At 43.8% G+C, this 24,317-nt stretch overlaps 1 protein-coding gene and 1 long non-coding RNA gene across 5 annotated transcripts in view; one reads left to right on the forward strand and one right to left on the reverse strand.

Moving 5' to 3' along the window:
• Positions 1-20,018, forward strand: part of LOC110487741 — a 43,419-nt gene extending 23,401 nt beyond the window's left edge. The window contains exons 3-6 of one of the 4 annotated variants that reach the window (XR_005035936.1): positions 12,872-13,244; positions 16,306-17,071; positions 19,322-19,433; positions 19,521-20,018. Coding sequence is in view for 1 of the 4 variants with exons in the window: in XM_036943029.1 (XP_036798924.1) it covers positions 12,872-13,244; positions 16,306-16,509; positions 19,322-19,433; positions 19,521-19,830 (999 nt within the window). In the remaining 3 variants the exon portion in view is untranslated. Of the gene's footprint in view, positions 1-12,871; positions 13,245-14,007; positions 14,276-16,305; positions 19,434-19,520 lie in introns of those variants that run through there. The other 3 variants (XM_036943029.1, XR_005035938.1, XR_005035937.1) reach the window with 3 other exon arrangements.
• Positions 11,153-14,773, reverse strand: LOC110488889. Its single transcript, XR_002468499.2, has 5 exons — positions 14,451-14,773; positions 12,749-13,274; positions 12,465-12,595; positions 12,285-12,341; positions 11,153-11,305 (listed from the first exon to the last, which is right to left on the reverse strand). It is a non-coding gene; the product is annotated as an uncharacterized LOC110488889 (long non-coding RNA).
• Positions 20,019-24,317: the final 4,299 nt, after the last annotated feature.

Below are 24,317 nucleotides of genomic sequence, written 5' to 3' on the forward strand. Positions count from 1 at the left end.
GTACCAAGGTTTCCAAATCTCTAGGTTTGGGGTGGTATAAAAATAATAGTGCATGGTGGGTAATAAGAGAGACAATTCTGATAAAGAACATGATTTTGTAAGAGATGGACATTTTCTAGTCTAAAATGTTGTGATGATGTGTACAGTTACTCGGAGGAAAGATGCCCTAGCTGCAGTAGGTCATGTTTGAAACATTGATAGTTATGGCCTGAGGGGAACATCAAGACTGTTGTTCAGCATTGCCACCTTTCTCGGGGCTAGTCTTCAGAGACAAGACATTGTCAAAATGTCAACAATAGGCTAAGCCTCCCTTTCCTCCTTTTTCCAAAGACAAGCCTTTCAGTGACGGACAGTTTCCCACACAAGTCCTTGGCAGCCGCTCCACGTCTCCAAACACACACTTACTTTCACACAGTAGAACTTTCACCTCACACGCTCCGACATGCCGTGATGACGAATCCCTGACGAACGCCTAATCTCTAAATGAACGCTATTCTCCTCCACTCTTTCAATTCAACAGGGAACATTGAACACGCATAGCCAAGAAGAAAAGCTGGAGAGGAACTTTAATTGACGTTTTATGTTTGAGATTAACTCTCTCTTGACTCAAGGCAACTCCGTTACCTGCCGAGTAGAAAAGAAGGACACAAAAGGACAACCGTACAAATAAATTCATCTGTGCATCAATATCAGCGCAGGATGTTGAGTTTGTGTTGGGCATTGCAGAGTAGGGTCACAAAACGATGAACCACAGATAGAGTTGGCCCTTGTACAGTCAGTCAGCATTCCAAGGGGCCTAGGGTGATGATAGCTTATGAATAGGCCACATTGGCACTGGCGACGAAGATAGGGAGCAGGCTAGAAGGAGGAAGGGAGCGAGAATAAGGCTTGACAACCACCTAGGCTACATTAGTGTCAATGGCAGGTCAGGATTAGAACAGGGAGAATGCCTTGTTTTCCAAGTGTCTCATGGAATACTGTGGGATTTGAATTCAGGATTGGCTTTTCTTTAAGATTTCAGGAAATCTCTAAGATCCTCACAGTGCGTGTTTAACACAAAGGAGAAAGGGTTCTTCCTGAGGGTTGTGGGTAATTTGTCTTAAACGGTCTATGTTTAAGACTAGACTAGATAAACATGTCACGAGTCCAGCCAATATGAGATAAGTGAAATTATGTGCAAGGATCAAGGGCAAAGCACATTCTGAATAAAGCTGGTGGAACTCTTTGTGCAATAGACAAATATGAATGTGAAAATGCGTAATGAAAAGCTGCTGCTAGGAGTAAATCAGCCTGACTTTTAAAGAACCCTACCCCATAACATTGCAGAACAACCTGCACTCGATTAGAGTAGCCTCCACTCATAACCATTTGTTGTATAGATTCCGAGACATGCAGGTAGGATAGCAGGCATTTAATGAACAAATTACATGGTGGCTGAAGGCATGATTGCAACTGATGCACTGAACCCAAAAAGTTTTTTTCAGCACTCTACCCATCACCACCCTTCTCCTCCTTCCCGCCCAGTCCAAGCTCCGGTTAAGATGGCCCTAGCTCCAACTCAGCCTGGAGGCTGGGGCAAGGGACTGGGGTGGACTGGGGGCCAGGGCAGACGAGAGAGGACTTACGATCAGACAAGACTACATCCTGTTTATATTTTCCAGGATGCGAGGACTGAAAAAAAGGACGGAGGAAAAAAGAAATACACAATTAATGCGGAGAGAGACAGAGCGACAAAGAGAGGGGGTATGGGAGAGGAGCCAGCCAAGGTCAGTGTGTTCCAGGTCCCGGGCCCTGGCCTTGCTGCGTACAGTCTCCTCTCCCCTGAGTCCCCCCACATCACATCAACTTAGCCTGACCTGGCCCTGCCCGATGACATGAACGTCTCTTCTCTTCTCCGTTAAAAGCTCCAGGAATCTTCGACTAGCAGCACAAAAACATCTGCCTCAGCCTGGGACCATGCACAGGGTAGAAAGGAGGGGAGGAAAGCACATTTTCTGGGGAGAGGGGGGAATGTGGGCTACCACATCTGCTACCCAGCCGACTCTTCCCCCGTAACTCCCCTCATCGTCTTCTCCTCCACTGCTCAGCCTCCACATCAGGGATAGAGGGATGGTCAAAGGGTAATGGACGTTAGGCCTTGGTTCATCAGGCCACATCTATTTGCCTTTGAAAAAGAAGCTCACTTCACAGTGGGGTGACCACGAAAGCATTCGCACCCTCTCACCTTCTGTTCACTGTCAGGTGTGTTCAAGTGTGTAGAACAAAAAAAAAACAGTTCTGTCTGTGGTGCTTCAACACAAACTTGTTGACAGTATGAGATAGAAAGGTCTGCACACATAAGGCTCAATCTTCCTGGATTGACAAACGTTTTGCCCAGCTAATGATATTTCTCTCACCAAATCGCTGGACACAACATGCTACAGTGGTTGAGGAATAACCTACTAAACAAATACACCTAAGGAAAGACAAACACATCCCTAGCAAATGCCTAGTTAGCAAGTATATTCATGAGCCTGATTAATGAGGTACCCAGCCTGGAATCTGGATAGCCAAAAGGCTAAATAAATGTAATTCAACAATGTGCCTCAAGCATTTTTCGCTTCAGGCATACTATCCTCTGGCTAGGCTCGACCCCAGCACACATTTGGTTTAGTTAGGAAAACATACGATTCCCTGTTAGGAGTGAAAAAATAAGCAACACAACAGAGTTTAATTTGAACCTTGTGGACACTTTTTTTCCCACTTGTTCTTTGCCGAATGCTTCAAATTCACCAGCAATCTGTGGGGAAATGAGAATGGGGGCCCCTCCACTTCCAAGAATGCGCATTTGCAATAAATGCAACTGGACCCAAAATAGGTATGGGACGGCAATTACTTTTTATCATTGCTAATATTGGCTTGGGGAGGAAGAGCAGACAAGGTGAACATGAGGGCTGTGGCCTGGTAAGAAGAAGGGATGTTCGCAATTATCTGTCCCCAAAACACGCCCTCCCCGACTCAAGGCCTTTTATTAAGAGTCAACTCCAGCAGCCCTGGTCTCACCCTGACCCTGAGTATAAAAAATAAAAAACCTTGAGTAAAAACAACATTATCCTCCGATAGAATGTGAGCCAAGTCCACAAGGTAAATATATCGAAGACATTGGTGCATTCTAATACAACTAACACCATTCAAAAATGACTACCGTGGATGAATTTGGGCAGTTAAAGCCTACCATTTTCAGACAGGCAGAGGAAACTGACAGAAGTCTAGTAGAGGTGAAGTTAGGTTCCCCCTGCTGACCTCAAGGGCGTCTTATATACCATATTTGTCTTGATAGGATAACAACAACAACAGTAAGTCATTTATGTAACTACAGATGTAAGTGTCCATCTGCACTCCTACAACACGTTCCACACTTCCTTTAGACAGGAAAACACCCTCCAGAAGTAGCCTACTTAACACCACTCCCCCATCCCCAGGCACTTGTCGGCAGAGCTGTGTGTGTCTCAAGCGACATTGTCCTCAAATGAATTGTGAAATACTTTTGGCATTACACCATCAAAAAACAGGAACATTTTCATTACTCCAAGGGGCTTCCGGAACACTCTTTGCACCTGTATTTACAATACCCGACATCTGTTCCAACTCTGAAAAACTGCAATAACATGTGCTCTTAAAACACAGAGACAGAGAGTTAGACAAAGAGAGATAGACAGTGAGAGCAAGATAGACAGAGAGACAGCGAGAACGAGAGACAGAGGTTATATTGTTTATTTCATTTTTGCCAATAAATCCCTTAAATTGGAGAGAGTGTGAGAGATCGACAGAGAGAGAAAGACAGAGAGACAGATAGAGATATTGTCTCTCTCTCTCTCGCTGACAGACAGACATAGACACAGAGAGAGAGAGAGAGAGAGGGGGAGAAAAAGATAGAGAGAAATAAAGAGACAAAGAAATAGACAGAGGGAAAGCTAGACAGAGAGAAAGACAGAAAGAGAGAGAGAGATGGACAGAGAGAGAGAGAAAGATGGACAGAGAAAGAGAGAAAGATGGAAAGAGAAAGCTAGACAGAGAGAGAGAGAAAGCTAGAGAGAGAGAAAGCTAGAGAGAGAGAGAAAGCGAGAGAGAGAGAAAGAGAGAGAGCGAGAGAGAGAGAGAGAGAGAAAGCGAGAGAGAAACAGAAAAAGATGGACAGAGAAAGAAAGATGGACAGAGAGAAAGATATATGGACAGAGAGAGAGAGAGAGAGAGAGAGAGAAAGAGAGAGAGAAAGACTGACAGAGAGAGAGAGAGAGAGAGAGAGAAAGAAAGACGGACAGAGAAAGACGGACAGAGAGAGAGAGAAAGATGGACAGAGAAAGATGGACAGAGAAAGAGAGAGAGAAAGATGGACAGAGAGAGAGGGACAGAGAGAGAGGGAGAGAGAAAGATGGACAGAGAGAGAGAGAAAGATGGACAGAGAGAGAGAAAGATGGACAGAAAAAGAGACAGAGAGAGAGAGATGGACAGAAAGAGAGAGAGAAAGATGGACAGAAAGAGAAAGAGAGAGAGAGACGGACAGAAAGAAAGAGAGAGAGAGAGAGAGAGAGAGAGAGAGAGACGGACAGGAAGAGAGAGAGAAAGACAGACGGACAGAGAAAGCGAGAGAGAGAGAGAGAGAGAGATGGACACAGAGAGAGAAAGCTAGAGAGAGAGAGAGAGAGATGGACACAGAGAGAGAAAACTAGAGAGAGAGAGAGAGATGGACAGAGAGACGGACAGAGAGAAAGACGGACAGCGAGAGAGAGAGAGAGAAAGCTAGAGAGAGAGAGAAAGAGAGATGGACAGAGAGAGCGAGAGGGACAGAGAGAGAAAAAGATGGACAGAGAGAGAGAAAAACATGGACAGAGAAAGACAGATGGACAGAGAGAGAGAGAGGGATAGAGAGAGAAAGATGGACAGAGAGAGAGAGAAAGATGGACAGAGAGAGAGAGAGAGAGAGAGAGAGAGAGACGGACGGACAATGAAAGCTAGAGAGAGAGAGATGGACACAGAGAGAGAAAGCTAGAGAGAGAGAGACGGACAGAGAGAGAGATGGACAGAGAGAAAGACTGACAGCGAGAGAGAGAGAGAAAGACGGACAGCGCGAGAGAGAGAGAAAGACGGACAGCGAGAGAGAGAGAGAGAAAGACGGACAGCGAGAGAGAGAGAGAGAGAGAGAGAGAGAAAGACGGACAGCGAGAGAGAGAGAAAGACGGACAACGAGAGAGAGAAAAAGACGGACAGCGAGAGAGAGAGAGAAAGATGGACAGCGAGAGAGAGACGGACAGCGAGAGAGAAAGCGAGAGAGAGAGAGAGAGAGAGAAAGACGGACAGCGAGAGAGAGAAAATGGACAGCGAGAGGGAGAAAGACGGACAGCGCGAGAGAAAGACGGACAGCGCGAGAGAGAGAGAGAGAAAGACGGACAGCGCGAGAGAGAGAGAGAGAGAGAGAGAAAGACGGACAGCGAGAGAGAGAGAGAGCAAAAGACGGAGAGCGAGAGAGCAAAAGACGGAGAGCGAGAGAGAGCAAAAGACGGAGAGCGAGAGAGACACAGAAAGAGGGACAGAGAGAGAGAGAGAGAGAGACACAGAGAGAGGGACAGAGAGAAAGCTAGAGAGAGAGAGAGATGGACAGAGAGAGAGCGAGAGATGGACAGAGAGAGAGCGAGAGATGGACAGAGAGAGAGCGAGAGATGGACAGAGAGAGCGAGAGGGACAGAGAGAGCGAGAGGGACAGAGAGAGCGAGAGGGACAGAGAAAGAGAGAGAAAGATGGACAGAGAGAGAGAGAAAGATGGACAGAAAGAGAGAGATGGACACAGAGAGAAAGCTAGAGAGAGAGAGAGATGGACACAGAGAGAGAAAGCTAGAGAGAGAGAGAAAGACGGACAGCGAGAGAGAGACAGAAAGACAGACAGCGAGAGAAAGAGAGAGACGGACAGCGATAGAGACAGAGAGAGCGAAAGACTGAGAGCGAGAGTAAGACGGACAGCACGAGTGAGAGACAGAGAGAGAGGGACAGAGAGAGGGAGACAGAGCGAGGGATAGAGTGAGAGATGGACAGAGAGCGAGTGAGCGATGGACAGAGAGAGAAAGCTAGACAGAGAGCGAGAGGGACAGAAAGAGCGAGAGGGACAGAGAGAAAGATGGACAGAGAGAGAGAGTGAGATGGACAGAGAGAGATGGTGGTTGTGAGATGGTGGTTTATGGTTGTGAGGTCTGGGGTCCGCTCACCAACCAAGACTTCACAAAATGGGACAAACACCAAATTGAGACTCTGCATGCAGAATTCTGCAAAAATATCCTCCGTGTACAACGTAGAACACCAAATAATGCATGCAGAGCAGAATTAGGCCGATACCCACTAATTATCAAAATCCAGAAAAGAGCCGTTAAATTCTATAACCACCTAAAAGGAAGCGATTCCCAAACCTTCCATAACAAAGCCATCACCTACAGAGAGATGAACCTGGAGAAGAGTCCCCTAAGCAAGCTGGTCCTGGTGCTCTGTTCACAAACACAAACACACCCTACAGAGCCCCAGGACAGCAGCACAATTAGGCCCAACCAAATCATGAGAAAACAAATAGATAATTACTTGACACATTGGAAAGAATTAACAAAAAAACTGAGCAAACTAGAATGCTATTTGGCCCTAAACAGAGAGTACACAGCGGCAGAACACCTGACCACTGTGACTGACCCAAACTTAAGGAAAGCTTTGACTAAGTACAGACTCAGTGAGCATGGCCTTACTATTGAGAAAGGCCACTGTAGGCAGACATGGCTCTCAAGAGAAGACAGGCTATGTGCACACTTCCCACAAAATGAGGTGGAAGCTGAGCTGCACTTCCTAACCACCTGCCCAACGTATGACCATATTAGAGACACATATTTCCCTCAGATTACACAGATCCACAAAGAATTCGAAAACAAACCCGATTTTGATAAACTCCCATATCTACTGGGTGAAATTCCACAGTGTACCATCACAGCAGCAATATTTGTGACCTTTTGCCACAAGAAAAGGGCAACCAGTGAAGAACAAAAACCATTGTAAATACAACCCATATGTATTTATTTTCCCTTTTGTACTTTAACCATTTGCACATCGTTACAACACTGTATATATATACACACACATAATGAGATTTGTAATGTCTTTATTATTTTGGAACTTCTGTGAGTTATGTTTACTGTTCATTTTTGTTATTTATTTCACTTTGTATATTATCTACTTCACTTGTTTTGGCAATGTTAACAATGTTTCCCATGCCAATAAAGCCCCCTTAAAAAAAGAGTGAGCGAGAATTCTGCCATTAGGTGAAGGTAAGGACCAAGGTTAAAGAGTACACGGCGAACATTTCCGGATTTCATAAACAGAGCCCCAAAATAAACTTCACATACTGACCCGGCAATATTTATGTAGCCTGTCCTGAAATTCCAAAAGTGTCTTTAAAAGGACTGGGGAGTCAGGAAAAGTGCTTTATATGGAAGGCTGCCTCTGTAAACACACATCTAGTATTTAGCACTGTTTGTCTCATTCATGTCTTTGCCGCAAAAGTTATGTCAAACACAATACTCACCTCATTTCTCCCAGCCATTTTTTCCCCCTCATACCTACGCAATAAAGTAATCGCCATTCCAAAAACGGATTTCCAGAACTCCTCAGCAAGGTCACTGTCTGGTTACAATGAATAATCTTCAAATAAATCCCAACGTTTTTATCTGAAGGCCTCGAGTTAAAAAACAATACTTGTAGCACAACAAATCTATATATCAACTAAGCTAGCGAGGCAGACATGAACCCTAACGCAAAACGTAATTCAAGTACTTTTTGGACAAACAAAAGCATATAGTTTAAACATGGCAATGTGTTTTTTTAATAAATAAGTTATACTTAACAACCAATAGTCCAAGCACAGTACATTGCTCCTATTCTCCTACCAAAGGGGTTCCCTGTTTAGAAGGCTTTGTAGTGGGTCCACATGTGGCACACAACAACCGACACGGTTTAGACTGAAGAAATGAATCATCTGCCACAACCTGGATCAGTTCACCAACACGACGACAACAAAGACCCCAAACCCTGGGAGAGACGGCATGACAGAAAAGCTGACTAATCTCCATTCAAAACAGTGGAAATCATGGATGGCTACAATAGAGATTGATTTACCAAAACGTCTGTTCAAATCAATAGGCCTACAATAGGCCACCTTTCAATTGTTCTTCATGAGGTTTATATGGACTAACTCTTCACCATCATTGATTTCTCCATGTATATGTTATTCATTGTGAAATGTAATTATGGCCCAAGACAGAGAGAGAGAAAAAGACTACTGTAGGATTTTAGAAATATTCTAACTACTCCCTAAGACACATTGCCCATCAACTAGATTCAGCCGTGGGCTGACGCTTTCTTGAGGGGAAGTTCCACGGGGACAGAACATAATTAGAAATCATTTATTGACTGAAAAATTGACTGCCAGAAACCAGACAGACATAATATTTGACTGAAACAATCATTTTAAACCTTGCTTACATTTGTATATACGACCACGTCTCTCTCTACTGCGTTGGAATTCTTTGGCGCAGATTTCCAAAACTAAAATCACATGGAGCTGATTTGCTGGTGTTTTTAGTCTTTCATGTCTGACAATTCAACTGCGGGCAAAATTTGGCCCTTGGGCCGCCATTTGAAGCACACTGCACTAAGACTTCCTAGCAGTTCAACTAAGTATTATGTTCTAATGTTCTCCACTAGAGGTTTCTATTTCTATTTCACTAGAGGTTTCTATTGAGTAAGTCAGAATATACTTGGGTCTAATGAATTCTACTCATAGGCTGCAAATGAAGGCTGACCTATCCTGCAATCTAGCATAGTCTCACAGTGAATCTGGTGCATAACAGCTTGTGTTGACTTCAAATACCACTTCTATTCTACGATATCACTGCACTGAGATATAACATAGCCTAAGACACTTCAGGAAAGCAGACAAGTGTGGTAGCAAGGCAGAGGTCCTGGGTGAGTGAGTTGAGAGAGCGAGACAGAGGGAGCTGAAGAGGAGAAGCTACAAATAGCCTTATGCAGCCGGGTCTGGCAGGGCACCATTGTATTGGATGTGTGTGTGTGTGTGGGGGGGGGGGGGGGTCCGGTCGTGTGTGTGACACCCTCGCTGCTCCCCCCATCTTTACAGGAAGAGGGGCTGCAGCGAGGCACGTTCCCCCTTGCAGGTCATTGTTACCAGAAGAGGACAGGGAATTGGGGGAAACAACTGGGGTTCCTTGAGATGTTTTCATGACGGCAGCAGAGGAAAAAACACATCAACATGGTGATGGATGGACAGGGTCTGCTAGGGTTCTGTCCCTCAACTCAACAAAGACCACAAGGTTGTGTATGGCCATCTCCATGATGTTGTTATTACATTGTACATGCGGAAACACACAAACATCCTACAGTTGTCCCCCCCTTAGTACAATACAGTAGTGTTAACCCTTTTTATAGGACAGAAGAATGGGTTCATTTGACCAATTGTATGAAATAGCATTAGTGGTAAGTATGGAGCTATTAACTGAGCCATGACATGGTCAGACATGGCAAAGAGCTCCAATCTTCTCGTTTTTTTCCTGTGGCGCACGTGAGGTTTTGTGTTTGTCTTGAGCTTTGTGTTTCGGGAATGGACAGAGGGGGGGGGGGGAATCTCTTCCCTCCAGGGGTTTTCTCTGAAAACACTGCCAGTCACGTCTGGCCTCTACGGACGGTAAATCACGCTCTTTGCCAGAGCAATTCTGCGAGCCGAGGTAGTAGCCTCCTCTGGAAATGCAATATGCCACATCCCCGGGACCACCCAGGAGGCTCTCAGCGTCTCGCACACACACACACACACACACACACACACACACAACTGACCACCACAGAAACACCCCAACATCCTGGTTTCCTGACACTGTTTTCCCAGTTAGGGGGATTGGGTTGCAGGGTTAAGGCTGTATGGGCCATGAGGAATTTCACAACAAGTAAATGGTATGGGTTTTACTTTAAAGAAGGTTTTTCTCAATGGGACCCACAAGCCAAAGTACAAGCCCACTTCCTTAGGTCAGGAGTCTCAGAGGGTTGGTGAGGTGAGCCACTCTGTCTCGTAGGCCTCGCAGTAATCCAGCTCTAAATAAACCACAACATGGAGTGGGGTAGGCAACAACACATCTGCCACGCTGATCCTCAACACTGAGGCCCCTCAGAAGCACGTGCTTAGTCCCCTCCTGTACTCCCTGCTCACCCACGACTGCGTGGCAAACACGACTCCAACACCATCATTACGTTTTCTGACGACACAACAGTGGTAGTAGGCGTGATCACCGACAACGATCAGATCTGGCAGTGTGGTGCCAGGACAGCAACCTATATCTCAATGTGAGCAAGACAAATGAGCTGATCGTGGACTACAGGAAAAGGAAGGCTGAACAGGTCCCCATTAACATTGTCAGGGATGAAGTGGATCGGGTCGAGCGTTTCAAGTTCCTTGGTGTCCACATCACCTCCAAACTATCATGGTCCAAACACACCAAGACAATTGTTAAGAGGGCACAACAACACCTTTCCCCCCCTCAAGAGACTGAAAAGATTTGGCATGGGTCCCCAAATCCTCAAAAAGTTCTACAGCTGCACCATCGAGAGCATCCTGACCGGTTGCATCACCGCCTGGCATGGAAACTGCTCGGCATCTGACCGTAAGGCGCTATAGAGGGTAGTGCGTGCGGCCCAGTACATCACTGGGGCCAAGCTTCTTGCCATCCAGGATCTTTATACTAGGCGGTGTCAGAGGAAGGTCAGCAATCGGTACCAGAGCGGCAAGCGGTACTGGAGCGCCAAGTCTAGGACCAAAAGGCTCCTTAAAAGCTTCTACCCCCAAGCCATGAGACTGCTGAACAAGTAATCAACAGCCTACCTGAACTAAATGTCCACCCAAACTATTTACATTGACCCCCCCCCTTCCATTTGTTTTTTCAATGCTGCTACGCGCTGCCTATTATCTATGCAGTCACTTTACTCATGCCTACATGTACAAATTACCTTGACTAACCGGTACGCCCTGGATATAGCCTCATTATTGTTATTTTATTGTGATACTTTTTTATTCTTTTTTACTTTGCAAATATTTTCTTAACTCTTTGTTGAACTGCATTGTTGGTTAAAGGCTTGTAAGTAAGCATTTCACGTGAAGGTCTACACCTGTTCGGCGCAGTCCAGGGCGTGGGGCCGGTTGGTTGGCCCCTAGGACCAGCAGCTGGCCTGAGTGGCCCTCCTGGAGGAAGAGACAAACCAGGCAGTTAGGAATGTTACAGTGGTATGAGAATGTGCACTCAACTTTCAGTCAACTTCCCTGGTAAAACAAGCATTTAATCACTAAATGAGGGGTGTGAATGTAAGAGAGCAATTGGAACAGTAGGATGAAGCAAGTATGCTTTTAAGGTAGTATGACTATGCTTCAATTTGAGCATGTAGGTGTAATAAATTATTAATCAATAATCTTAGTCCTAACCAATGACCCCGACACTAAAAGCTCAAACATAAAGGACATTTCCAGACCATAAATATGTCTGAAGGCTTAATAAATTACTGGTTTACATCTTCTGAAACTATCAGGCATCATCTGGCAATACAATTGTAATACTCTAACAGAGCTCCTTGTACTATGTTCTAAAATGGGTGGTCCAGCTGAAAAATAAAGCTATTTCCACCTCCCCCTATACCACAGGCCCAGCAGATGGACCAAAACACAAATAAACTACAGTGAGAGTGGAGAGACAAGAATTCTGGGAGCAGGAAGTGCTTATGCCACATTCCACAGCAGCAGGCCCTTGGTGGTTGGTGACCTTGGATTATACAACAAGCCTTAGCATCGGTATGGAAAACAGATAGCAGGAGGGAGAGCAGCTGCTTCAGTGCACCATCTGCACCAAGGAGCTGGGCTGGGGAGATGAAGATATACTTGGCCATAACGTGATGCCAATTTGGCACGTCATGGCGACCATCGGTGATGGGTTTCCCAGGCTCCCTGTGTTCTCTAAAGGGGCAGAGGGCGGCTGTCGAGCCATCTCTGATCGTGGGCCTGCGGTCTCTTTTTCTCATTAGACTGATTCGCTGACAGAACAAAAATCAAGATTCAGCAGACACTCAGCAGACAGAGGGAGAATGTCTGAAGGATGTCCAGGAGAGGGGGATATTTTGGATGTCCGTCTGCATTTCTAAGGTTGACATGTATTTTTTCTCTCAATATTTACCTTTGAGAGGCTCCTGTGAATATCTGCCTCCATCTGACCTCTGTTTCACCATAAAATCTGTAAAGACAGAATAAACATAGGTCACTTGATATGGATGTACAAGCACCACTAACCCTCAATACATGATCTTGTACTTGGTACCCAACCACATTTCATTAGGTAGCAATAATATGACCATACTTGCTAATGATTTATGGACGGTTGATTACGGTCATATGTGCCCCGACCTCATTGGATATGGCTCATCCAATCATAGTCTTTCCTGATCCAGGGGGGCCATAAAGGAGAACCCCCCCTAGGAGGTGTGATTCCTGTATGCAAAAATAACCTAATCAACATCACATAAGCACAAAAATTGAATCAAATGCATAAAATTAGAGTTCAGTTTTCGTGAATTTGAGATATAGCATATTGTTTTTGATGAAGAATTTTCCAATTCAAAGGAAAGTCATATATTTGTGTACCGTAATTGGAGAAGTCTCTCTCGGGATCATACTGTATATGACTTTAGACCTCAGGGCTGCCGTATCCTCCTCTTGAGCCTCTTTGTGCCTATCTCTGAACTTCACCTTATTCTCCACCTCTAGACTGAGAATGCCCTGCTCAGACTCAGTGGGAGTCTGGGGGTTGCAGGGACACAGGGCATACAGGCGGGCCTGCATGGGGTACTGGATGCAGGACCAGGCTGCGCCGGATCCCTGGCCTGCACCTCAGGTCCATGGAGGTGGAGCCCAGGGTGGAGGTGGAGTCCAGGGCGGAGGTGGAGCTGGAGCCCAGGGCGGAGGTGGAGCCCAGGACGGAGGTGGAGCCCAGGACGGAGGTGGAGCCCAGGGCTGAGCTCGTCAGAGGCCTCCTCTGTATCAGGCTCCAGTCCCGGGGTAGGCAGGGGTCTCTCCAGGGAGTGGCCGTCGACCCCCGTCACCCGCAGACTACACGCTCTGCCAAAATACATCAGGGAGAGTAAGTTTCCAGAGAGTGGGATCTTTCCATCTGAAATATGAGTGTATGTAATGTAATGCAAAGTGTTACATTGAAAAGTGTTACATTACATATTTGGTGCGGCTGGTAGCCTAGTGGTTAGATCGTTGGGCCAGTAACCAAAAGGTTGCTGGATCAAATCCCAGAGCTGACAAGGTCGTTCTGGTCGTTCTGACCAGAAATATGTCGTTCTGCTCCTAAACTTGGCAGTTAACCCATTGTTCCCCGGTAGGACGTCATTGTAAATAAGAATTTGTTCTTAACTGACTTGCCTAGTTAAATTGAAAAAATAATAACATATATCCCCTGTTATGTAGTCCCACAAAAAATAAACTGTCTAACCCGGAGAAAGAAGTTACGGAATTCTTCCAAATGGAGCGCATCATCCTTCTGTCTGCATTTTTAAATAAAAAGCAAAAGAGTGCATTTACCATTCATCATGCAATTAACCTAACTGTGATGGCATTTCTGAGTCATCACTCAATTGACTGTCAAACTGTTGTTGCAGGTGTATCACCAGCAGATGGCGACCTTTATCTATAAGTATAAAACATTTTATGGCGTATGGCTGTACAAGTATAGTGAGGTTAGTCTTGAGGCTTCCAATGCTTCAGTTCGGCTGGCACCTAGCCAAACTCGGCTAAACTCCAAAAGAGTGTTCCTCAAATACTCCCTTAAAATACTTTCACTTGAAAAATCAGCAATAGTACTGTTTGTCCATCTTAAGATGCCGTAGCCAGTGTATGGGGCAGAATGAAAGAGTTGTACCTTGTCAGCTGGGGGATTCCATTTTGCAACCTACTGGCCCAATGCTCTAACCACTAGGCTACCTGCCACCCCACGTTATCTTTGTTGCCTATCTGATTAATGCCCTCCTTGCCTAGTCCGTCAGTTTTGGTGGGTGGCCCTCTCTTGGTAGGTTTGTGACATCTTTTTCGGGCGGCACATAGCCTAGCGGTTAAAAGAGCGTTGGCCCAGTAACCGGAATCACCGAGCAGATTAAAAATATTTTGGTGTGCCATTGAGCATGGCACTTACCCCGATTTACTCCTGTTAGTCGCTCTGGATAACTGCGTCTACTAAATGACGATAATGTATGGTACATGAAATTTACATTGTATTGAGCCATATTATTTAAGAGCATCATAACTAGCGTTAACTAGCTACTTTTCTCAACTGAGCCAATACCTGTAAATGAGTTGTTGTTGCGATTGCTGCCTCGTGCCCGAGCTTTGCAAACTATTTAAATCACTAGAGCCATCTCTCAGTTCCCTTGAGTTGTCACCATCATTGACTCTCCTAACTTTGCTTTTGTTTTTCTTTCTTTGTCTTTAATTTATCAACAGTGTGCATGTGAAGCAGAAGTTAACACCAGCATGGGTGAATCAACTTAGATAAACGTCTTGGTTGAAGTTCAGTCCCGCTTCTTTTACCGTAAATGCCGTAGTAATTCTGCTTTGAAACTCTGTTTTTCTATTTTGGTGCGAAAACGGATGATGCGTCAGAATATATATATATATATATATATATATATATATATATATATTTTTTTTTTTTTGAACATAATATAGCTTTGTATGATATTATTTTACTTGCTAGCAACTTACAAAAACGCAACATAATGTTGTACTTCATAAATGTGAAGTATATAACGGTATTTATGCAACTTCAGCGTTTACTTAATGTATTTATGTAACCCGCAAGTAACATTTCAGGGACGCTTTTCTATGAAAATATATTTAAAGGCTTTTATAACATGTTAACTCTTACTTGCAAACTACAACATATAGTAAGAAATGCGCTTTCAATTAAAACGCTTAGCCTTACGGATACTATAGGGTCATCGAGGGCTGGTTGAGAATTCACATGCTCAGCAAGCCGGTTACAACTACAGAACGAGCAGGGGATGAATGTAAATGTTTTGTCTGGGAAGGTGCACAGATTCGGCAGATATCAGTGAATGAGTATTTAGTAATTTACTACGAGGTATGTAGACCTGGGTGTCAAACACACACTGAGTGTACATAACATTAAGAACACCTGGTCAGTTTGTCATGGAAAGAGGTGTTCTTAATGTTTCAATGCTCAGCACACGCACTGTCGTGGATGCAAGGTCCGATCACTTCTGACACCAGTGTAATGAAACAGCAGGGAGCAGGTCTCGAACCTTCGAGCTTTGAGCCCGCGGTCCGGCGCGTTACACTATATATTTGTTTTTATTCAAACCATCCGCTATATATTGGGTGGCATGAAAATATAGATCTTTGGCCACGCTCACCAGTGGTGGAAAACGAATATATACTGAACAAAAATATAAATGCAACGATTTTACAGTTCATATAATGAAATCAGTCAATTGAAACAAATGTATTAGGCCCTAATCTACGGATTCCACCTGACTGGGCATGGGTGGCGTTTTTTACATATGCACCAAAATCGTATTTCTCAGAAATTTTGTGCACACATTTGTTGACATCCCTGTAAGTGAGCCTTTCTCCTTTGCCAAAATAATCAGCAAAGGACTAAATCTGTTGCTAGATAATTTAATGCTAATTTCTCCACCATAAACCGCATCCAACGTCGTTTTAGAGAATTTGGCATACGTCCAACTGGCCTCAACTTGTTGCTGATGTCAACGTTGTGAACAGATTGCACAATGGTGCTGGTGGGGTTATGGTATGGGCAGGCATAAGCGACGGACATTGAACATAATTGATGGCATTTGGAATGAACAGAGATACATTGACAAGATACTGAGGCCCATTGTGTGGCCTATTATTTTTAAGGTATCTGTGACCAACGGGATACCTTAAGAATATCTGTATTCCCAGTCATGTGAAATCTACAGATTGGGGTCTAATTTATTTATTTAAATTGACGATACATATGTAATTTCCTTATATGATCTGTAACTCATTAAAATCTTTGAAATTGTTGCATGTTGCGTTTATATTTTTGTTCAGCATACATCTACTCAGATACTGAATGATGAATCTACTCAATCATGTTCCTTTGACTGTGTGATGTTTTGTTTGTTTTTCAGACTCTTTGGCTCAGTGGAGGACAGAGGGCCGGGTGGCAGTATGGCTTCATGTGCCTATCTCTTTCAGCCGTTGTGCCGCAGCTGCCTCTGCTCATGGCTTCACCTACCACCACGCCAAACAGGACCGCTCAATTCTGTCTCTGTGGCTGGGGGATGGGCAGCGCAGGCTGCCTGGGTTTGCTACTCGTCAGATTGGAGTGGCAGGTAGTATAGTCCTTGTGTAACCTGACCTATATCACAGGTTTATACTGCTCAGGATCAGATCTGCTTCAGGTATCGTAAAGCCATTGCACACACGCTTGTGCAGAAATATTTATGGGGCAAATATCAGTTATTTCAAATGTAGTTTGTGTTTGACATGCAAACAAATATACTTGGGCTGTGTGGGAGTGGAAAACAATGTTCAGGGAAGGGAACAGCACTTTGGATGGCAGTTTTTTATTTTTTTTATAAACACCAACACAATCATCCACCAGGTGGCATGCTGTTTCCTTTATACCTCTCCCAAAGTGGATGCAAGCATGTCAGAACATGTCTGTGGAAAGAGGATGGCATGTTGCCAACAGTAACTTGCGGGACCCCACCATCGTGACTTTAAGTGTTTTTAGGACTGAAATGTGTTGGAGTACACACCAACACAACACACTGGGTAATTTGTGTTATTAAATCGTTTAATTTACATCATATCATCATCCAATGAGTTTTAGTGTCAAACCGAGCAACCAGCTCCTTTCCCTGAAGATATTTTGGGGTCAAAAATGAATTGGTGAGTGTACCAATAACCTTGCCACTTAGCGTTAGGTCCAAAATTATTGCCACTGTTGATAAATATGACAAATAATGAGCTATATTGTATGTGAAAAAAAATGTGACGAATATATTATGTTATACAAATACATTTGCTCAGAGGAAGAGATTTTGTTTAATAAGTAATATACTTTTTTTTTTTTTAGATAGGGGTCAAAATTATTTCCACGTCTGTTGTCAATACCTTTCAAAATCTCACCTTGCGAGGATAATGGCCTTTTTCTAAAACGTTTTATGAGAATGGAGAACACACTGGGAGGTTTCTTAGACCACTCCTCCATACAGAATCTTTTCAGAACCTTGATATCCTTTGTCTGCGCTAATGGACTGCCCTCTTCAATTCAAGCCACAGGTTTTCAATGGGGTATCAAGTACAGACTTGATTTTGTGGTCATTTAACCGTTGTGAATGACAGGCACATCGATCTGCAGGTTAAACATGGTGAGATTAAAGACTCCTAAATTGATAGTGCAGTTTGTTTAGGCGATTGTACAGCTAACTAGCTGCTTTACATGCTAATATTGTCTTTGGTATTATTGTAACCAGCTACGTTTGCTAGCTAGCCAGCCAATAAAGAGCTGCAACAAATTCCCACATTTTTTTTTCCCACGTTGCTGCCAACCTTATTATAATACCAAAATGAAACATTTGTTCACAAAAAAATATTATTCTCAGTGTTATTTAACACTATAAATTAAAAAGAATGAGTGGTTTTGGGAGAATCTTTCCTTGATTCAGGACCCAAGCTGTCAGCCACAGCAGCCAACAGTTTTAAATGAAGGGAAGTCCCTTCGTTGATTACTTGGTTTGGTGGGTCATTCCCGAGTTTACGAACAGACGCAGTCACTGCCTTTTGGAGGAAAATGTTCTCCCCCCTCCACAGCTAACCTAATGATAGCTTCTCAGTCCGGTACCCGGGCAATCTCCTGTGATGTGCCCGGTGCCGGCCGGGGATGACATCAATTTCCACATAGAAGGCCAAGTCGGGGATTAGATGACCCATCCCTCGTCACACATCTGGGGGATTCATTCAAGGTCTAGAGTGTGTCCTGGTGAGACACCGGCCCGGAAAAACAAGGGCCCATTTCCTTCTCCCTGGAGCTGTCAACAGAGGCACATAGCTGGCCCTCTTAGTCACAACCCACTGGGTACAAACTTTTGTTCAAAATCTAGTTTTGATTTACATTTGGTTGAGTTGTCAACTAAACGTGAATTTAACGTGAAATCAACAAAAAGGTTCAAAGTTGGGTGAAAAAATATGAAATTCCCTTACATTGATTACTTTTTTCAAATCTAATCAGTTTTCCACCTTGATTCAATGTCATCACATTGCATTTTTGGGTTGAAATCATGTGGAAACAATGTTGATTTACCCAGTTTTTGCCCAATGGGAACCTGTTGAAAAAGGGGTTTAGTTATCCCACTAGGCCAAAAGGGATGGCAAACGTTTCACAGCTGTTACCGAGTCACCCTCTCTGTTTCACTACAGACTATGTCAACAGACTGTACAATGTAGGAAGGACCTTGACATTTGTCACTACCTTTACTCACTTAGGATGAGTTTTTGATAATAAATTACAGTATTACCTTGTTTTCTAGTCTGGCCTGGCCATGGTGGTATATATGGTCCAGCATTTGTTGACGCAACTAAGTATACCTCACTGTAAGAGAATAGCGTCTGAATATCGGTCAAGTCCCTGATGTTTTTCGAGTTGTTGTGATGGCCCCTCTCTCTGGCAGGCTGAATAAAGCCCGGCCCCAGGGCACTTAGTGCTCACTCCACGTGGGTCAGTTAAATGAAACGTTTTCATGTTCTCTCAAACCCAAAAATAATTACCTGGTCTTAAGTCAGTTGTCTGGAAGCTGTCGTCAAGGTTCTTTGGAGTATGGACCAGCACGTAGACACTTTTTCTATCCATCAAGGTGCAGTCATTGATTAGTCAAATGTTAAGGTTGCCATTGTTCAAGATAAAAACAAGGTACTGGACTGTTTCTCTGCCTGTCGTGTTTTATGTATTACATAAGGCTCAACTTGAAACTTGTTTTCTTTTATGAGATATGTCGACTTCTATTAGGGACCAATCCTTAAGAGTCTATTGGACACACTGTCACATCTGCTCCTGCTACGCCCTCTGGTGTTCATCCTGTGTCTTCTTTACCTGCAGTACACTCTCTCTCCCTCTCTGTGTGATTGTGTGGTTGGAGACAGGTGTGCTGGAGTCAGAGCAAATCCCCTCCAGCTGCAACTCGTTCCATAATCAAGACCTCTACAAATACTCAGTCCTGCCACTTCCACTCTGCCAGATTGTAATCTCTGCTCAGTCAGTTATTATTCTAGCCATTTATTATTACGCAAGATCCCGTTGTGCCTGTTTCCCTGCCTGACACCTTTTATCCTCTCATTGCAGTTACTACTCTGTCTCTTGCCCTGGTCTCCTGTTCCACACCTCACCACCCAACTACCTGGATCTCGATTTTACTCACCATCACTACCTTGGCTTCCCCTCAGGATCTGTTTACCAAGTTCTACTCAGCCAACTCCAACCTCTCTCCACATCTGGTTTTTCTGCAACTCATCTGAGCTTCCCCGGATCTGCACTCCATATCTCTCTGTGTAACAATAAATATTTTGGTTCATTCATCCCTGTTTCCTCATCTGAGTCTGCTCTTGTGTTCCACGGTGTCACTCTGCTTCACACACACCGTGTGTGTCACTAATGAACAAAATCAGAAAAAATCCCCCTTAATCAGTTTGAAGTAGAGATACCTTTCAGCATGGGCTACGTCTCAATCCACTGCCTCCGCCTGTGTTGGCCTCCCACATCTGTGGTGGAAGGTGGCTGAGCTACAGTGCCTTGCAAAAGTATTCATCCCCATTGGTGTTTTTCCTATTTTGTTGCGTTACAACCTGTAATGTAAATGGATTTTTATTTGGATTTCATGTAATGGACATACACAAAATAGTCCAAATTGGTGAAGTGAAATGTAAAACAAAACTTGTTTCAAAAAATTATATATAAAAAAAATAATAATAATGTAAAAACAAAGTGGTGTGTGTATATGTATTCACCCCCTTTGCTAAGAAGCCCCTAAATAAGATCTGGTGCAACCAATTACCTTCAGAAGTCACATAATTAGTTAAATTAATTCCTACTGTGTGCAATCTAAGTGTCACATGATCTGTTGCATGATCTTAGTATATATACAACTCTTCTGAAAGGCCCCAGAGTCTAGGCCCCAGAGTCTGCACCCCCACTAAGCAAGGGGTAACACCACACAAGCGGCACCATGAAGACCAAGTAGCCCTCCAAACAGGTCAGGGAAAAGTTGTGGAGAAGTACAGATCAGGGTTATGTTATTAAAAACATATCCAAAACTTTGAACATCCCACGTAGCCCCATTAAATGCCTTATTAAAAAATGGAAAGAATATAGCAACACAACAAACCTGCCAAGAGAGGGCTGCCCACCAAAACTGAAGGACTAGGCAAGGAGGGCATTAATCAGATAGGCAACAGAGACCAAAGATATTTGGGTGGCAGGTAGCCTAGTGGTTAGAGCATTGGGCCAGTAACCAAAAAGGTTGCAAGATCGAATCCCCCAGCTGACAAGGTAAAAGTATGTCGTTCTGAACAAGGCAGTTACTGTTCCTAGGCCATCATTGTAAATAAGAATTTGTTCTTACCTGATGTCTAATTAAAATTTTAAAAATAACCCTGAAGGAGCTGCAAAACTCCATAGCCGTACACTCCACAAGACGTGGGAGACTCCTGAAAATCGGTCTTCTCCCTCTGTAGTGTCCTAAAGGTTTGGCCTACTAACTAATATACAAGACGGTAACCCATACAAATGAATGGAGGTAGTTGTTTTGGCAACAAAAACAAGGGGTTAAATATGTGTCCAAAAAAATAAAATATTTCCCGAGCTTTCTTATATCTCCTAAATATAGGACAGACACTTCAAAACCTTATTCCTTGTGATATATTTGTTGACTGTTGTTTTTGCCATTAATTAACGTGTTATTCAGTGTTTCTATTGGTTATAGTAGTAAAGGCAAAATTCTATATTTTGTCAAATAATTTTGTATGATCCATGTAACCATCTTTAAACAATTATATGTGTTTGCTTAGTAGACCCTCCCCTCCCCTCCCCTCCCCTCCCCTCCCCTCCCCTCCCCTCCCCTCCCTCATCCACACCGGTTGCAGAAGTCCATTACTTTAATTGAGAGGCAAATCGCGCTGCTGCGACTCACCTGTAGGACTAGTTTGTGGTGCTTGGCACTGCGTGCAGTGTGTCGCATGCATTGGATTTTTTCAGTAGTAAACCCCCGAAGAAGGTTCTAATGTTCTAATGTGTAGTGTGACAGTTTTTGTTGTGATGCGGCACATGGATTGTGAAGACTGTAACCTGCGGCAATGACCTGTTTGCACGCAGTGTTAGACTTTCAGAGGTTAAAAGTGTCAGTGTAGGGAAGTACAACTAAATCATTGTGAGATGTGTTACTGAAACTAAAGCTTTTCAGCCACAGTGATACTGTCTGAACTCTGGAACTCAATGTGCCTCTTCAATCGACACTGAGCGGTAAATGGCAGTAGTTGTTTTCCTTCCTTTCCACTGTTATAAATGGTTATCATTATCTGTGTTTATTTAGGCAGTTTTCCTGGCATGTGCTGGCCCTCATCCTGTCTCTCTCCATGGGGAGAATTCATCTCCTCTCACAGACTTTACCTTGACTTCTGCTGCAGCGCCGTCTCACTTAGCATAGCACCCCACAGCATTACGCAACCTCAAGCAAACATCCTTAACTCCTGCTTGTGTATGCTGAGTACACCAAACATTTCATACATTGCCATCATCTGTTCTCTTAAAGACTTCACTGGAATTTCTGAAGCAATTTGCAGAGTGGAGGTATCATAACAGGACTCAATGGCAACTCTTTGGTTGAATATTTCTCAGTGTACCCAATCACTGCAATCAATGTCCGGCGTAGTGCTTACATTCACTGTAATATTTGATTTATTTGATTTATTTCACCTTTATTTAACCAGGTAGGCCAGTTGAGAACAAGTTCTCATTTACAACTGCGACCTGGCCAAGATAAAGCAAAGCAGTGAGACAAAAACAACAACACAGAGTTACACATAAACAAACGTACAGTGAAGAAAACAATAGAAAAAAACAGAAAAATATATGTACAGTGTGTGCAAATGTAGAAGAGTAGGGAGGTAGGCAATAAATAGGCCATAGAGGCAAAATAATTACAATTTAGCATTAACACTGGAGTGATAGATGGGCAGATGATGATGTGCAAGTAGAGATACTGGGGTGCAAAAGAGCAAGAAGATAAATAACAATATGGGGATGAGGTAGTTGGGTGTGCTATGTACAGGTACAGTGATCGGTAAGCTGCTCTGACAGCTGATGCTTAAAGTTAGAGGGAGATATAAGACTCCAGCTTCAGTGATTTTAGCAATTCGTTCCAGTCATTGGCAGCAGAGAACTGGAAGGAAAGGCAGCCAAAGGAAGTGTTGGCTTTGGGGATGACCAGTAAAATATACCTCCTGGAGCGTGTGCTACGGGTGGGTGTTGCTATGGGGACCAGTGAGCTGAGATAAGGCGGGGCTTTATCTAGCGAAGTCTCATAGATGACCTGGAGCCAGTGAGTTTGGCGACGAATATGTAGTGAGGGCCAGCCAACGAGAGCATACATGTCGCAGTGGGGGGTAGTATATGGTGCTTTGATGACAAAACGGATGGCACTGTGATAGACTACATCCACTACATTGCTGAGTAGAGTGTTGGGGGCTATTTTGTAAATTACATCGCTGAAGTAGAGGATCGGTAGGGTAGTCAGTTTTGATGGGGGTATGTTTGGCAGCATGAGTGAAGGAGGCTTTGTTGCAAAATCGGAAGCCGATTCTAGATTTAATTTTGGATTGGAGATGCTTAATGTGAGTCTGGAAGGAGAGTTTACAGTCTAACCAGTTGAAGCGTTGAAGCTTGTTTGGAGGTTTGTTAGCACAGTGTCCAAAGAAGGGCCAGATGTATACAGAAGGGTGTCGCGTGCGTAGAGGTGCATTAGAGAATCACCAGCAGCAATAGCGACATCATTGATATATACAGAGAAAAGAGTCGGCCCGAGAATTGAACCCTGCGGCACCCCCATAGAGACTGCCAGAGGTCCGGACAACAGGCCCTCCGATTTGACACACTGAGCTCTATCTGAGAACTAGTTGGTGAACCAGGTAAGGCAGTCATTTGAGAAGCCAAGGCTATTGAGTCTGCCGATAAGAATGCAGTAATTGACAGAGTCGAAAGCCTTGGCCAGGTCAATGAAGACGGCTGCACAGTACTGTTTTTTATCGATGGCGGTTATATTGTTTAGGACCTTGTGCGTGGCTGAGGTGCACCCATGACAAGCTCGGAAACCGGATTGCATAGTGGAGAAGGTACGTTGGGATTCGAAATGGTCGGTGATCTGTTTGTTAACTTATCTTTCAAAGATTTTAGAAAGGCAGGGCAGGATGGATATACAGTGCCTTGCGAAAGTATTCGGCCCCCTTGAACTTTGCGACCTTTTGCCACATTTCAGGCTTCAAACATAAAGATATAAAACTGTAATTTTTTGTGAAGAATCAACAACAAGTGGGACACAATCATGAAGTGGAACGACATTTATTGATATTTCAAACTTTTTTAACAAATCAAAAACTGAAAAATTGGGCGTGCAAAATTATTCAACCCCCTTAAGTTAATACTTTGTAGCGCCACCTTTTGCTGCGATTACAGCTGTAAGTCGCTTGGGGTATGTCTCTATCAGTTTTCACATCGAGAGACTGAAATTTTTTCCCATTCCTCCTTGCAAAACAGCTCGAGCTCAGTGAGGTTGGATGGAGAGCATTTGTGAACAGCAGTTTTCAAATCAAATCAAATCAAATCAAATTTTATTTGTCACATACACATGGTTAGCAGATGTTAATGCGAGTGTAGCGAAATGCTTGTGCTTCTAGTTCCGACAATGCAGTAATAACAAGTAATCTAACTAACAATTCCAAAACTACTGTCTTGTACACAGTGTAAGGGGATAAAGAATATGTACATAAGGATATATGAATGAGTGATGGTACAGAGCAGTATAGGCAAGATACAGTAGATGGTATCGGGTACAGTATGTACAAATGAGATGAGTATGTAAACAAAGTGGCA

Source organism: Oncorhynchus mykiss, chromosome 14 (genome assembly GCF_013265735.2).
Source record: "Oncorhynchus mykiss isolate Arlee chromosome 14, USDA_OmykA_1.1, whole genome shotgun sequence".
Taxonomy (NCBI): domain Eukaryota; kingdom Metazoa; phylum Chordata; class Actinopteri; order Salmoniformes; family Salmonidae; genus Oncorhynchus; species Oncorhynchus mykiss.